Source organism: Hetaerina americana, unplaced genomic scaffold (assembly GCF_022747635.1).
Source record: "Hetaerina americana unplaced genomic scaffold, ioHetAmer1.1.p SCAF_13, whole genome shotgun sequence".
In the NCBI taxonomy this organism is placed as follows: domain Eukaryota; kingdom Metazoa; phylum Arthropoda; class Insecta; order Odonata; family Calopterygidae; genus Hetaerina; species Hetaerina americana.
Window position 1 is genome coordinate 12,568,897 of NW_027286403.1, and position 17,380 is coordinate 12,586,276.

The 17,380-nt window shown below is 34.3% G+C and overlaps 1 protein-coding gene across 1 annotated transcript in view; it reads left to right on the top strand.

Annotated features, from left to right (window-relative positions):
• The window catches only part of spen (split ends), a 76,359-nt gene that overhangs the window by 14,729 nt on the left and 44,250 nt on the right, over window positions 1-17,380 (top strand). Inside the window, exons 7-8 of the mRNA XM_071583315.1 lie at window positions 14,382-14,632; window positions 16,855-17,268. Coding sequence (XP_071439416.1) covers window positions 14,382-14,632; window positions 16,855-17,268 — 665 coding nt within the window. The remainder of the gene's footprint in view (window positions 1-14,381; window positions 14,633-16,854; window positions 17,269-17,380) is intronic.

Below are 17,380 nucleotides of genomic sequence, written 5' to 3' on the forward strand. Positions count from 1 at the left end.
GCAAACATCTAAAGATTGAAGTTGACTCTTTAGACTATTTGAAATTACTGTTATTTGAGTTTATAGTTGGTTGATTTTATTTTTCACAGCTTCTATTCTGTGACTCCGAAATTGATCCCATGCTAGCAAGGCAAGTTTCGGAATGGCTAGACTGCACATTGTCCCTCCATAACTTCATTCTCCTTTTATCCATTCAGCCCTAAGGATGAATGTGCACAAACATCTGTAGGTAGTTTTCCCTTGGGCTAGGTTTTCCTTCTAAAAATCAAGTCCAAGTCAACTTTTCACAAACCTTTTCTATATTGCGCCTGATACATTTCCAAAACTAAGCCTACAAAATAATCCTACAAATTTTGAATGCTCTCAAGGTTGCATTTGTCAATATGGCTTGAGGCACTGAAATAAAACTCTTAATATCAGTTTCAATGTAAGTTATTAGATAACCTAAAGGCCTGTTTTACATCTTGACTTATAGAAAATTTTATTCTCATGAGCAACAATGCCAGGAATATAGGCCTCTCAGCAAAATCACATTACAACTTGGGAATCATTTTATATATTTAAAAAAGTAAAGATATTTTAGGGTGCCATGATATTCAGATATGCTATTCTGTTCACTAATCTCTGTTTTCCAATGCATACAGATCATGTTTTACTTATGTTATGGTGAATTATTATTTTAAGAAATTTAGGGCCACATTAAATAACCCTAGATAAATATGGGTGTGCCAGAAGATCTGAAATGGACTAGACTTCTTGTCACAGGTATACTCATTTTATTTCAACCGTATGAGGAATTTTATTAATGGTGAAATTTTGAATCTCAACCGCAGAATTCTGTTTAAAGTGTGTGAGGTAAATCATTGTTTTTCTATTTGGTATTAAATACCAAAGTTTTAATGATACAGGCTCTGTCCAATAAATACACGAACTGAGGCCATAAAAACTTGCAAAAAATGCAAAGTTTAGTCTATATCAATTTCTTCCATTTCAAAGTACTCTCCATGCATTGCTATGAACTTATTCCATCATTTTTTTCACTTTTTAAAGCACCCTTGGCAGATAAAATAATACTTTGTAATTCCACAGATTTATTTCACAAACACACGACCCGGGTTTCGACGTACAACGTCATCTTCAGGTCTGGTCAGCACCTGAAGATGACGTTGTACGTCGAAACCCGGGTCGTGTGTTTGTGAAATAAATCTGTGGAATTACAAAGTATTATTTTATCCGCTTAAGAATGAACCGATTCCATAAAATAACGCCTGAAACCATCGATTACACCCTTGGCAGTCGTTGGCAGTTAGGCTTTTTAGTTTTCTTGTTGTTCCCTGCTTTATTGGGTCCACATGTTCTTAGTGATGTCCCCTCATCACATTTTTGCATTGTGGGAATAGGAAAAAGTCCTAGGGGTTGAGATTTGATGAATAATGAGGATGATCAAGGATGGTGATTGAATTTTTTGCCAGAAACTGGCAAACAATTAATGCTGAATGTGAAGGTGCATTGTTATGGTGAAGGATCCATCCATCATGTTTGGTTATAATAGTCTGCACTGTTGATTTTCCTAAATTCAGTTCATGAGCTATCATTCGGACAGTTTTTCGATGATCAGTATGGCCCAGGGACCGCACAAAATCAATGTTGTTGTCACCATAGGTGGTTGCAGGTCATCCCGGCCTTACATCTACATAGTACCCCGCAAGCTGCCACAAGGGCATGTGGCGGGGGGTGTTAGGTCACCAACCATAAAAAGGAACAATACCACATGCAAAACAATAGCATGGAAAATTACACCCACAGCAGCGCACAGACACATGCAAAAATCCCTTCATCCAACACTCATGCAAACACATATACCATAAACCAACAAACAACTGCACCCCAGGATGCAGCATGAAAGCCATCCAACAACACGCAAGCCAGGACACAACAAGCTATAAGGTGAAACTCCACCACCACTTGAATATGTAACACAAAACACTCTACCCCCCGAGGAGACTGTGAAAGGCCGGGAATGCAACCCAACGTTGCATGTAGCAGGAAATTCCACCCACGGAGAGGGACAAGGGATTGAAAGGGAGACTTAAAAACAGATTAACAGAATACTAATGAGGTCATTCGGAAAGAATGGGTTATGATAACAAAACACAAGAGGTTAGTGAAAGAGCATGCATTTAAGTAGAACTAATTATTCCCTAGATGCTGAGGGTGGCAAGTGGAATTTTTGCAATCTATAACCCTGCAGTTGCTATCCCGTATTGTCCGTGGGAAGAAGGAGTCCTTGAGTCTGCTAGTTCTGGCATCTATTTCCCAAATTTTATATGCATGATCCAATCGACCAATGTATGTAGGAGTGCGAATAATTTGCGAGACCACGGTGCTGAAACATGCGGATCTGAATTTATTTAATAATTTCAATCTTGCATTGAATCGTCTCTCTTCTAATGATTCCCACCCCAACTCCATAAGCATTTCGGTGAAGCTTTTCGTTTTATCGTAAGAATTTTTAACAAAACGGGCTGCCAAAATGGGTTAAACCTTCTCAAATTCCTCAATGAGGCCATCAGTTAGTCAATGAGTTAATCAGTTAAAGGGCATAATCATGTCTGTTCCTGGTTGGAGCTTTTGATAGTGTTATGGGATATGAATGCTGCACCAGGCAAAGGAAGAGATAGTAATGAGGTTGGGGACGATGCTTTGGAACAAGGAATGACCATGGAGAGAAAGCCATAGAGTTCTTCAGGAGATGGGGGTTAATCATTACTGATGCTTGGTTTTGATACCATGAAAGGTGTAGGTTAAAAGGAAAATGCTGGGGGATTCAGGAAGGTAACAATTGGGACTATATTATGGGGAGAAGCAGATTAAGGAACAGCGTGATTAATTCAGTTTTCTGGGAGGAGAAGCAGATTCAGATCATAACTTGGTAATAATGGACTATAATGTCCTACTCAAAAAAATTAAATGGATGTTGGTGTAAAAAATGAAATTTAAAAGAATGGACAGAAATAACAAAGGAGTATGAGCAGTCTTCAGAGAAATTGAGTGACGATAGGGAGCTGGGTACTATAGAAGAGAAATGGAAACATATACAGAAAAGGATATCAAATGCCACCAAAGAAATAATAGGATTATTAAATAGGAAAAGGACAAGGAAACTATGGATTGCAGACGAGATAATTAGAAAGATAGATAAGAGATGGAAATGGGAGGATATAAACACTATATAGGTAGAAGTAAATATTTAGAGTTTGATGATAAACTGAAGCAGGCAACTAATAGGGTGAAAGATGATTGTGAGAATATGGAAAGTTCATGAAAGAAGAGTGAAATCGGTGCTTTACTGAGGAAGGTTAAAACACTGTCTGGAAGCAAAAAGAGGAAATCGCAAAAAATCAGAGATACGTCAGGAAAATTATCAAATGAACAAGAGAAATGGAAGGAGTATATTTAGAAACAATGTGACAATGACATTAGGCCAGCAAGCTGAGATATAGAAAGAAAATATTATGTAAACGAGGATAGCGTATACCCAGGCTGACTCACTCACAGTGAACTGTTATGAATGTGTGCTGTAATGGGAAATCCTGCGAGTTGTGAGTGTAGTAAATGATTATCTGTAGATGGAGTATTTTCTTCTTTTGTTTTAAATAAATGGAAAAGAATTTTTTGCATTTTAATCCTTATTACCAGATCACTCCATTACATGTTACTCATGCGGCATCTTGCAGTGTTATTGAATATGGCTATGTGGATGAGCCAGCCGGCCGAGTGCTTTAGACATTTAGTCCTTGAAGTAAAAGGAAGCCTTGGTAGCTTAACTGGCTAAAGCACTCGGCTGGCCATCAAGGGATCAAATCCAGGGCTGAAATCCTGGTCAACGCGAATGATTTTTACACTTGAAAATTATTGCATTATAATGCGCATTGTCCGATGGCTGTGTCAAAAGTTACTGTTCCGGCCTCTCCTGTAGTTTCATTGAAGTTGCCTACGTAGATGAACTTTATCTTTGTATGTCCATCATTTGTCACCAATTTTTTACACTGATATTAATGTAACTTGAGGTTATCTCAGGCATCCTTCACTATCTCTCAATTCTGTCTGAAAAAATATTTACTCTCTTCCCAAAACCAGGCACTTTTTTACAGTAAAAACTAGTGACTTAGACCTAAATATTTCATTGGCATGTGTTAAATTTTCCATTTTTATTCCATAGAAGTCATGATAATTCTTAGTTTGCAGTTCTTTTAAAAGTGCTTCTAAAATTAAAGGGAAAAAAATTTAATATTTTGTATGGCGGTTATCTTTTTTCAATTTTCACATTATTTATCAAATTCATGGAAAAGGAGAACGAATAGACCTCAATGCCTTTGTTTAATTCCAATCCATGAATAATATTTGTTCAGCCTTGTTTGTTTTAATTTCTGCTAATTTATTGTGACACATCATTATTATCTCTTTTAGCATTTTTTTTCCATTTCATGTCACATTAAAATTTCATTGTTTTTAATATTTGTTGAATTTTCAAAATTTAACTTCCTGTCTTGTTAAAAATTATTGCATTAAGGAATTATTGAAGATTGAATTGCAATTATCTCTGAATTGCTTGCCTGGGCCCAGAATGGTGTATTATTGTAATTAGGGAGTTAGGGTTGCATGTCTGCCAAATTTCAAAGAAATTGGTTTTCGATAGAACCAGTCCTCCCATTTTAAGTTATGAGGGCTGACCAGAAGGTAACTTCTTTTTTGGCCGACCGTGGCAATGGTTATGGCTAGAGCCACCATCTTGGTGTCTAAACGCCCCTACACTCAGTTCACATCCACATCCTGCTGGGGTAGTGTGCAGACTGCAGCTCTTCTACTTGGCTCCCTGCAAACTGTTAAAATGTGCGCTGCAATAGAAAATCCTGCAAGTTCTGAAGTGCAATCTGCAATTCAGTTTTTACTGGCAAAAGAGCACAAGCCAATTGAACTTCATAGGCAAATTTGTGAAGTGTATGGAGATGGAATAGTGAGTGAAGATGGAGTGAGGCTGTGGTCCATTCAGTTAAAAAATGGCCACACCAATGTTCATGATGAGGACTGCAGTGGTCGGCCTAGACATGTGACAGATGAACTGATGGTGAAGATTAGTGAAAAAGTTCGTGAAAATCACCAATTTAAATCTGCGAATCCTAGAATGCCTTTCCAAAGCAGCTAGTTATCATTATGAGAGAATTTTGGCTCCAGTGAAAGATAACGCTCTGTTAAGAGCTCCCATGTGTATCCTGTGTGAAATGGCATTTTGGCAATCTTGATATGATTATCTCACCTCAATTATTTCAACTTTTTCACAAGTAGACATCTTTTGAAATTCTTATTGCTATTGCTGCAGGCATTATTTTAGTTTTCCAGGTATTTCTTTTTACAAATTATAGAATGCAAACTAATTATGAATAGAGAAGTAAACGAAGAACACTTGGCAATTTCAGTTCATTTTAATTTAACTTTTTATATATCAGGACCAGAAGAAAATAAGAATTAAAAAATGTATTATTTGTGTGTATTTAAATCCAGCCCAATGACATTCAGCAAAAATAAATTCATTGTTACATAATATTTTTAGCAATCTACAGGAATTATGTGTCAACTCATGATTAGACCATTAATAGAAAGTAATATACTGAGAGTGAATCAGGATGTGTGTGTTTGTTGCATTGATTTTGAGAAATCGTTTGTGAAAGTGAATTGGGTAGAATTAATGAATTTATTGCAGAAAATCAGATGGGCAGTGCTAGGTAGAGGGGTAAGACAGGGTGTTCATTATTGCCTGTACTTTCCAGTGTATATGTGGTGGAAATAGTAAAAGAGGCATGGGAAAACTGGGGCAAGGAATGAAAGTCAGTGGAGACTGGGGAATCAATAAAATCTGGTAGCGAATGGTCAAGCTTTAGTTAGCCAGTCAGCCAAGGGGTTACCCACATTGTTGACCACATTTGAAAATCAGTGCGATTGGCATGGGAGAGATTCAATGTAAACAAAACAAAGGTGTTGAGGTTTTTCAGAAAGAGGAAAATGTTAAAATAGGAGGGCCAAAACTATAGCTGGTGGAACAGTTTACTTTTTACTGGATCTTGCACCAAGACAGTCACAGTAGTATGGGTATAAGATGAATGATTGCATTATGCAAAGAAGCTTTCACAAGGAGGAGGGAATTGATAAAGACTGAGGGAAGACAAGGGACTCAAGCTATCATATCACAACCCAACATCCTATTCTACAATAAGCCCCTCTTCAACTTCATGTACTTCCTTCATCCCGTCCAATACCCTATCCTATTCCTGCCCCTTCCTCTCTTGCCAAACACTCTCCCCTCTTATTACTACTGTTGAGTGACGTGTTAAGAAGAAGCTTGTTAAAACTTTGAATGAGGAAGGCTCATCAAAAGGAGGAAGTACTAGGTGTGGTGGGGGAAAAGAGAGTTTGGTGAGGAGGAATCCAAAGGAAGCAGGAAAGATGGACACGTAGCATTTTGATTGGCAATGGCATTTTGACGACTGATAGAGAAGATAATGTTAGGTAAGGGAAGAAGGGGCAGAGATACAGTAGGCATGTTGTGGATTGAGTGAAGGAAGGAAGCTTACAGAGTTGAAGAAAAGTTTATTGATGTGTAGCATGGCTTTTTTTTGTTTTGTTAGGTGAGGAAAAGAAATTTATGAGCTTACAACTGTGCCCTTCCAATAGATTGCCATAAATGGAAGCATAATAAACTTTAAAAATAGTAATTGGGATCTTACTGAAACAAATAAAAAGTACTTTTTTCCAGTAAATTTATGGTATTTTAAGGAAGTTTGTACTTAGCGATTCTTTGTCCTATATAACTATCATTTTACCTGCATATAATGTTCATTTTAACTCAATAAATTTAAATCAACAAAACTATTAAAATTGGCCTTATTTAATAGAAAAGTTGCATAAGTAGTATGGGACCTTATATAGACATAGATATTTCATATTATTCACTTGAGTTCAAAACATGCTAGTAATTGGATTTTCAACTTGTAATTTTATTACTGCTTGGTACAATATGTAATTTATTGAAAGAGTTGGAAATGTGAAAAAATGGTTAAATAAAATATATGCCATCAATCCTGTAAAATAACGCTAAGGAGAGCTTTAGCCTCAGACTGTGAGGTCACTCACAAGGGTGGGTTTTAATTTTTATCATCATAAAGTTAGATGGTGACCATCTAACTTTAATAACTTAATTACATCAGATTTATGAGTTCTTCATATGTTGTAGTACTCAAAAGTGGTTCAAGCAAATACATATGCATGGGAGGGTGAAAGATTTTTCAATTACAAAATGTTAATTCAAAATATATCTGCTGTTGTCAGAGGTTACCAATTTATCATACAGTGGCATTCTCCAATTTTAAAATTGTAATAGTGATGTCTCCGTAATTTACAAATCCTGTTTTCAGGATCAGTAACCTGGTAGAGATTCTCCAAAATTTCAGATTTCCTTTACTGCAATAGCGTTTCAATTATTGAAAATCTTTCCTTAAACTAAGTGGTATTTATATTTTCAAAAATCCTGATGCTAATTTTAACGGATTGACACAGTGTTCATAGAAGATGTATGAGAAATTAAAGTTAAAAATTAATATTGTTTATTATGAAATAATTTAGATCGCAAAAATATCTTTATTTGAGAGTTGTCAGATATCTCTCAGGATTCATATTAGACAGTTGCAGGAATTTTTGAGCTTGAATGCTGAGAGAGAATTGAAAGCCGCATCCCAATTAAGCCCTGGGTGGGAAATGGGTAGTTTCATAGCTTCTCTATGCTGTGTTAAAGACTTCATTTTGCAGCTAGTTTTTCATCATTTTTAAACTGGATAAGCCATGAATTATCTTAAGTCCATAGAGAGCAGATTGCTTATGGTGATAATATTCGGACATGGCACCTTCTTTGTTGACAATCTCTGGTCCATTGGTACTGATAATTTGTAAAGTTTTCTCCTGCCCTCATCAGCCCCACTTTCTACCCTTTTGGTTTGTAAAACTCCTCAAATTGAACAAAAGATTGATAAAGAAAATAGTTTTATTTATGATAGACAAAAATTGTTTTTTAATTTCATCATTGAAAGAGGAAATAAATGAATTAGGTATGCATAAACATATATAACTACAGGTAATCACACAATGTAATGAATGTTACCAATTTTTATATTAGCTTATAAATTTTAATTATAAAAAAATAAGTACTAAACTTAACAGATTAGGAGGTTTTTTATGAATCCATATTTGTTCAAAGTGAATGTAATTAAGGGCATGTTAAAACTGAGTGCTTAACTGGCTTGCATAAATTTCATCTGTAACGGTGATGTGTAGGCTTTGATTTTGTGAAATCGTGATGAGTATGAGGTAGAACCTTTTGTTATCCAGGAAAATCCTTAATTTTTTAGGATTTCTAACAAAATTTTAAAACTAGAAAAATTGGCTTATAATTCTTATATGGTCATTAAAATTCTCTTGCATTCTTTCTAAATAGTGAAATGACATTTACAATTTAAAATTCTTAATGAAATATACCATTTATAAAAAATTAAGCTCTACTTGTGACAGATAGATGAGTCTTAATATAGTTTCATCTGATAATTTGATGCTTTATCATGCCACTTTATACTTCTTTATTTTTATATTAGATCCCTGAACACATTTTCTCATTTCCTATTCCTTAAAGGGGTCATGAGAGGTATTCAAAATGAGTATGGAAGGGGGTCAGGGTTAAGGGTTTTTTCCAATAAAATGAACAAATTAAGTTTTAATGTCTTAATTGAGATCATGCAAAGCAATTTTGTTGTCATAAGTACCTGTAATGCTTAATTTGGATTGCAACAGAATTACATCTATTCTTAGGTGTAAAAATAATGAAGTAAACCACAGTATTGCCTAATTCTTACATTTTGAATTATTACACACTTTCATAGGAAAGCAGTGTTCAAATATAGCATGACATTTTTGAAGAAACTAGAGATATAACATTACCATCTGAGTAGGTAAACTAAGATTACTAGGAAAAATTGAAAAGCAGATATTTGAGATTTACACAGCCTTTAATGGCAATTGGTTATGTTTAAGTGGTGCTAGTCCTGCAAGAGGACTTTCTTTTAGGATTCTTAATTGCGAAAAGAATTTATGCGTAAATGATGAATATAGCAAAATTTATGGCCTTTGCTGTAACGGATTCAATGGGCGAATGTTTATTGACATTAACATGGCAAAATTTAAATATTGTGAGCTCAATATTTACACATCATTATTTAAAGGATAGGTGCACAGAATTCAGGGAAATAGGCTATATTTAAGAAACAAACAACATATAGATCATGATAAGTAATAGTCTCCAGGCCAAAGTTAGATAAAAATACTAATATCTATAGGCTATTACAAATGGGGATAAGCTATGCTTGGAAAGTGTTCAATGTATGCTATTTCCAAAACCTTCATAGAATTTAAACATAAGTTCATTTAAGTCCAGGATTTGAGGCAATGTGTCTTAATACATATTGTGTTTAAACTCTCAAATATGCACTAGATGTGTGAACTTTTGAAATAATGCCCCTAATGTATTTAAAAAAGCAAATTTCCTTGAAACCATACATAATCATGTGTGATACTCCTCAGTTATTAGTTGTATATGCCAACACTAACATATTTACTTATCTTTTCTGGCATAGAACTTTGGCATTCATGAATGTTTGCGTGTATTCAACCTGTTTGGAAAATCTTTTTAAGTGTGATTCAATTCGCCAGAATTTTGACTGGCTTCAAAATCTATAGTAACAAAGCTTTGTATGCCACTACATATGAACTTATTATATTTCTTGGCCTGTAAGTCAACGGTGCATAAGATGTCCTGATTATTTTAGGTCTGAATTTACGAAAAATACTTGGATCAGATAAAGAAGAGAAAATATCTTGACTTTAACACTGAATATGAAGGAAATTGAATTTTTGCACTAAAAAATTAACAGCTACTTGTGTATCAATGTTCATTCATCGAAGACATATGCTACAATGTAGGTAGTACATTTTTGAATAATTTTGGATTTTTTAGGAAGTGGCGCAGAAAATTAATGTTTTAAAGTTCTGGTTACTTACTAGTAGAATAAAATACGTTAATCATTAGAGTTATATAATCCTTCTTGTCAATAGTTTGTGATCTTAACCATCAATACTCCCGTCAGAATTAAGAAGAATGGTTGACTGCTTAATATCTCATCAACATCTTAGCATCTCCTTTCATTTCATGTACCTTATCCAGTCGTCCATCTCTAAGGCATTCATAAACACATCAAACAGCCATGGTGGTCCTTCTTTGTAACCAATTTTTATTTCAAACCAGGTTCTTAAGCTCTATCATTCATTTGCCGTATCATTTTCATGTGAGCATCTTCTTTCATGGGATTTAATAACAGTTCATTCTCTCCATGTAGTCTCAAAACATTCAATAAATTTCTGGTATTTTCCAATTTTATGCCTACTCTAAATCAACATATGCACAAATGTGTTTCTTTTGCACATTCATGAATGTCTCATGAACGTGCTTGGTGAAGTGCGCACACATGATCTGTGCATTACCTGCCAGGCATAAAGGTGCATTGCTTCCAGAGCTTTTGGAACTAATAACTATACAGATTTCATGTAAATCCTTAAAATTTGGTACGGAATCAATATGGGTCCTCCCCCCCTTGAATCAACAGTTGCTTTTTATTATTGTTTTTTTTGTGTTTTGTTATTACATTTCCTACTTCTTTAGAACTCATTACTTTGGTCTTAATTAATCTACATGCCACAACTCTCACATTGAACCTCTAAAGAGCTCAATAATAACTGCAATATGTTAGCTGACCCTTTGCTTGATTATCTTGAAACCAAAATGACTTATCACCTTGCTGCCCACTTTTAACCCCCCCCCCCCTTTTTGGTCAACCCCTTCTCAGACTCTCCTTAAATTTCAAAAAGGCACTGGTAGTAATGGGCTACCTTGTTTCACTTCCTTGCTCACATTGATTATTCCATCACTACCTTTACTTAAGCCATTTGATTCCTGTACCAATTCCAAATAAACCACCTACCACGGCAGTCTTTTCCTTTGTTCCATAAAACATCCGGCTAATTTGCTCATTTTCATCCTAATTGGAAATGTTTATTTTCTTCTCTTTCTGTAATTTCATTCAACTGTTATTTTATTTTAGTGCCTACACTCTCCCACTGTACAGTCTTATATTATGTGTAAACAGAAAAAAGTAAACTCTAAATAAATTAATAATAACTATTTTTCATCATTTATTTTGGTTTTCAAGAATTATAAATATATGTTTTGCAGCCCTGATGTGTGGAATATTTCATGCATGTAAAAATCTTTCTAAATGCCATTCGTACTTAAGAATGGCCAAGTCACTTAGTGCCATTCTTTAAATATTTTATTCTGGATGACTATGAACAGGTTACTGGGAAAGTAAACGTACAATTGAGTATATTTTTTGCAAAATCACTGAAATTTTTACATTGAAAATTAGTATTTTTCTCATTATGAGAAATATATTTGGAAATGCATCTCATATATAGACATTTTTCTAATTTCATACCATTACAGTTTCTCAAGAAATGCATTAAGGAACAAAATATATTATCTTTCAGTAACTTGGCGAAAGGTTTTTTTTGCATATTGAGCTCTTGAATGTTATAGTGAAGATGTAAACTGCTTGGTTGGACATGAAAACATAAATGAAGTAAGAAAATCTTTAATTCTACCTGAAAAATTGTGAACACTGCAGCTCATATAATATATTCTGGTAACTTTTATGGTCGTTTAACTTCATGGAGAATATATTCGCTGGAAATAAATTGGCACTCGGTGTTTCCTCACTCAGTAAGCCATACATTTGAAGGTTGGTTTGATAAGTGATGGTAAATTACCTCATACTAAGTCTTACCAATGTTCTGAGTAAGGGATGCCTGTACTTGTTTTTTTCCATTATCTACTGCTTATGATTTCTCAGAGCACTGTGGTGCCTATAACTTAGTAGAGATTGCGTTCTGGATATTGAGAGGCATGAACAGGGTTTGAACAATGAACGCAATAAGGCAGGTAGCCTTTCATTCACACCCAGTTGATACCTCTCCAAATTCTCTCCTCTGGAACTTTGGTCACTAAGCCACCACACACTGACTTGATTTGATGACTAGAAAATGTAGATTTTTTATGGAAAATAAAAACACCATACTGGTGACTCATTTAAGGGTATTTGAATTAAAATAAAACTTACACTGCAACATTAATTCAACATTTTTCATATTAAGTAGAATTTTTAAACGTACGAGTCTTTCTTTCTATTTTAATAATGGAGCTCAAATAATTGTTGATTTTTAATTCTTTTCATACTTTTACCTAATTATTAAAGAAATCCTATTGTGGCACCACTCATTGAAAAAACCCTTAGATATAATTTGAACAGTATGGAACTCTGACCATGGCATATGTCAATGCTAACTATGTTGCTATAATGAAACACATCTGAATTCTGAATTCTTTTCGGTTGACTAAGGCTGAAAATAGCATTTCATGTGGTCAATCTCGAGAGATGAACCCATTAACCAATTTGGTGTGAATTATTTGAAATGTATCCAATGAACTAACAGATAAATTTGAACAAATATTTGTCATGTTTTTCACAGAATAGCATTATAAGAATAGGGCCTGCCTATTCCAGCTTTCAAAACATTACATTTTCTACATCACTGTATGGGAGAGTGGGAGAGGAAGGAAATTATTATCACATTAAAACTTAGGCACTAATAGAAATAGATAATATTTCTGTGTTCTTTCATACAATGTCTCAGGAAGCCTGAAATCTATCAAAATGGTGGGCATTTAACCCACAAAATTTAAATTAAATCTTGCTAAACTCCATTGGCTATAAATATTGTTAGTGGACTTGTTACATTGTCATTTAAGCAGTGTAGATAATATTGCATATTTTTTAACTTATATTTTAACCATCACAGTTATTTTGTAGTCCTAGTATAGGAAGGCCAATTTTGATGAAGTTATCAATTGTCTCCCCAAACTGGCTGACCCGCATCTCTCATGGAGCCAACCCCCCAAAATTGTGCCTAGAACATACCTATGCTTGTATTAGAATGACTTTATAAAATATTAAATGAATGTAAATAATATATAACATGTTGCATACTATATGCAGTTATTATCACATTAGAAGCTATACACTAATAATAACAGGGATTACTATGTTTAAAAAATTCAAAATGTAATAAGTGATGAAGATAATCATTCTACCAATTCATTTTGACATAGCAAGTAGTGTTTTTTTTACCAATTTTTTCTTCATCTAAAAATATTTGGGTCAGTTATTAATCCAATTAATATCCAAAAAATGTAATGGCAGTTTACAACATCGCTGTCGGTAGTCCTGCTAAATGCTAGTGTTTACAGTTTAATGTTGCTAATCACTTTGTTTTGTCATCTTTTAAAAATGGATGCACTTTTTATATTATCTAAATAATTTAATCCTGGGAGGGGTCTGTAATATGGATAGTTTATTTTGTTTTGTGAGTAAATAAATCATAATCATGGCTGATGAAAACTTAGTTTGATTTGAAAGACTAAACAATTAAATAATATTTATCACCTTAATAACTTTTATCAATTATACCAGAAAGGTAATGGTGTTCTTTTTATGGTCATCACTGTTGAATACTTCTAACTGTGATTTATTCAGTCATTCATTTTGATTTGTTAAATTCATGGCAAATATTTTTCATTTTTGATCAGTGATAAAACACACACTACTATATGTACTTACCTCTGCATTCATTTTATGTTGATAAAATATGTTAATTTTTGTTTGTTGATTCAAAATTAGTTGTACCAATTATGTTATGTACCCTTGAATATAAAATTTTAAATAAATTGATTGGGCTTAGTGGTATTTGGGAAAAGGTAGAAATCTTTTTGGGTGAGCCTCAGCAAAGAGAAGTCTATATCCATAAATAGTCACCTTCTGGTGATTTCACCTGCAAAACCCAAAGAGTGTTGAGAAAATGAAATATTTGTTTTTCTGTTAGTTATTATCATACGAAAAATTAATCCTCCAGACCTTGTTAATCCATGTGCTCACATTGATGGGCATACAAATGTTAACTTTTTAAAAGAGTTGTGCTATTAGTTAGGCTTATGTTCTAAAGTTAGTACCAGTGTTAAGAAGTGTTTTGAGTTTTGGTTGCAATTGTAAATAGGATTATCTATTTCGCCTTAATGTTTTTATGCTACATGTTTTAAATATTCCAATTTCTCTCTACAGCTACCGTGTGCCCAAAACGCTGTCAAGGAAATGCGTGGTGTTGCTTTACGAGGTAGAAAATTGCAGATTGACTTCGCTTCTAGAGAGTGTCAAGAAGCATTCTACGATCATCTTGAAAAGCAAGGTCATGCCAATGCCGCTGCAGTGACTGCAGTTGCTACAGCAGCAGCAGTCACAGCTGCAGCAGCAGCTGCTGCAGCTGTTGCAGAAAGACCTTGGGATAGACGGGACTCGCAGGGCTTTGACTCTCGGTAAGTAATTTTATTTTTTCCCATGCATTTTTCACTTTCTTTGGTATGGATGTTTAACTGCATTAATTGGAGTTCATGCTGAATTGATGGATGTTTAAGTTGTGGGTAATATTGTTAAAATTTCAACTTAATAGTTACTATTAGATTATTATTTGAGTTCATTTTAGAGTTACTATTTACCATTAGAGTTACTTCATTTAGGCCCGGTTTTATAATGTCTGGTTAAATCGACTATTAACTTTGAGCTCTAGTTAAGATCAGTTTTACAATTACTACTTAAGTCGAAACCATCAGTTAAAATACTCATCAACTGAAAGATAGAAACATATAGTTTTGGGCTTAACTTTGTGGAAACTTAACATATCGGAGAGAGATGATGATTATCAATTGTGGAATATTATCAATAAAGGAATATTCATTCAAACAATCTTTGACAAGTTTCAAGGAAATTGACTGGGAGCAAAAAATTTAAATGAAACAATGACAGAAGCTGTTTATGCTATATGGTAGGTTGCGTACATTATAAGTTGGATTAGCAGCTTCATTTTTCCCTACCTGGAATAGCTTGAAATATGTATGCATTGATAAACTGTGTAATGACTAAGTGAGACATAGTGAATTGACTTCAATTGATAATGAGATAAATGAAATGAATAACATAGGTATGAACCTACAGAATACATTGATTGCTAATTCTCAGTTCCCATTTTTACATACTCAAATGTTCTCCTGAGGAGCATTATCAACTGCAAAAAATAAACAGTTGTTGGAAATGTTTTTTATATAGGAAAGTTATATTTACTTAGGGGTAAAGAATGAAGGCCTTACTTACTCTCGACAAAATGCACATGCTGGGTATTTTCAAGGCCAGGTGCGTAGCTCCCCAGAAGAGGGGTCACTCATTCATGTACCTGGGTAAGTGAGGCTTGGGACATTGAGCAGTCCTCCATCTGCAACAGTGCCTGGCAATCCTTAGCTAGTGGCTTTTTGGTTTATTATTTTACGTTGTCATGCTTAGTACCAAGGTACCTCAAAGTTCTTGCCATTGTCACTTTACATTAAATTTTGATGTAATACTTTTCCAAGGGTCTTCCTTCTTCCTGGTAAATGTGTAATTCATTGGCCAAAACTGAAAAATAATAATAACAACTGAAAAGAAAATAATTCAAGGAAAATGAAAACATGCCTCCTGTTTTCATGACACTGAATAATATTTCTTATTTTCAAATGTATTTCTCTCCCAAATTAATTCAGTCTTCATTCAGTCATCTAGCTCTTAATAAAATATTGGAAGTAAGATTACATTTTAAATCTTTTAAATAAATTTGAATGCTTTTTAATGTAAGTTGGTACTTTTTCACCAATGTCAATCAGGGTTTTATGATCCAGAAGTGTTTATTACTCATAACTTAAATTTAATATTAAAGATTTTCATTATAATTAACAATTGATTTATAATAAATAATGAATGAGTTATATATGACAATTTTTTCCATTAAGGTGCATTCTTAATTGACTATTTATTAAACAATTCAGTCAAAATAAAAACCAGGAAAGAGCTGTTAATGAAGTGAATTTTTTTAACTCAAAGATTGTTCAACATTATAATACAACCTCTTCACTAATTTTATGCTTTATTAAAAATCAGGTATTTTATCACTGATGGAAATAATATGTTAATTCAATTTAGATTAAAGTCAATAATATCACTTTGAGTTTGTTAATTGTAATCAGTGTTCTCTGTGTACAGTAAGTAAACAAGTATTCAGTGCCATTATTTTTTCTCCAAGGAAGTTAATCAAAATTGAATAAATGTTTCCTTGCTTATCTCAGGTTGAAGTAATTACAAATGGGAAAACTATAAGGAACCATTATTCAATATCTTTTTCATCCCTTTAATCTATTGTTTATTATTATGTGCATGATGCTGAAGTCTCTAGCTGCTTGGTATTTTGAAGTAACTGCTCCTGGATGAGCATTCAATGAATTATTTAATTTTTTCTCACTCTTCTGTGTTTGAAATTATATGTAAGCATTGGCACAAATACAAGGATCCTCACTTTTCAGTGAGTTCATGATATGATGAATTCACATTGCAATGTACCTGTGAAGAAACTTGCAGTCACTTTTAAGTGAGAACTCATTAAATGGTTGCATATATCCTGGTTTGCTCATTTATGGAATTTTTAATGACAAATGACCATGTCTTCAATATTTTTTAGGGAATCTTCAAACCGATATGAGTCAGCCGTGTCAAGTCGAAGTTTTGGTATGAGCTCTGGTTGTCGATACGAGGTTGTAGGAGCTCAACGTTCATCAGTTGTTCGGGGTGCTGTACCTCCTAGTGCATCAGCATACGTTCGCTCATCAGGGTCTTCTGGAGCTGCAGGATCATCATCAGTTGTAACAGCTGCAGCATTGTTAGCTGGAAGTAGTGGAATGGCTACTCCTCCTCATTCTGCAGCACAACTGCGGACAGCAGCTGCAGCTGCTGCAGCTGCTGCGGCTGCTGCTGCATATGGTGGGGGAAGTGGGGGTAGTGGTGTTAGCGGCCCTGGCCGGACTCCTCGCACCATAGCACAATGTCGTTATGATTACTATGATGAGTACACAGAACCACGCAGTGCCCGTTACCGGTTAGCTCACAAATTTTTATATCATATGTATTAAGTCAATTCCGTTTGAATATGTGACAATTAGGACTAAGTTTTGTCTGTCCTGCTATTTTATTGTATAGTGTAGAATTAC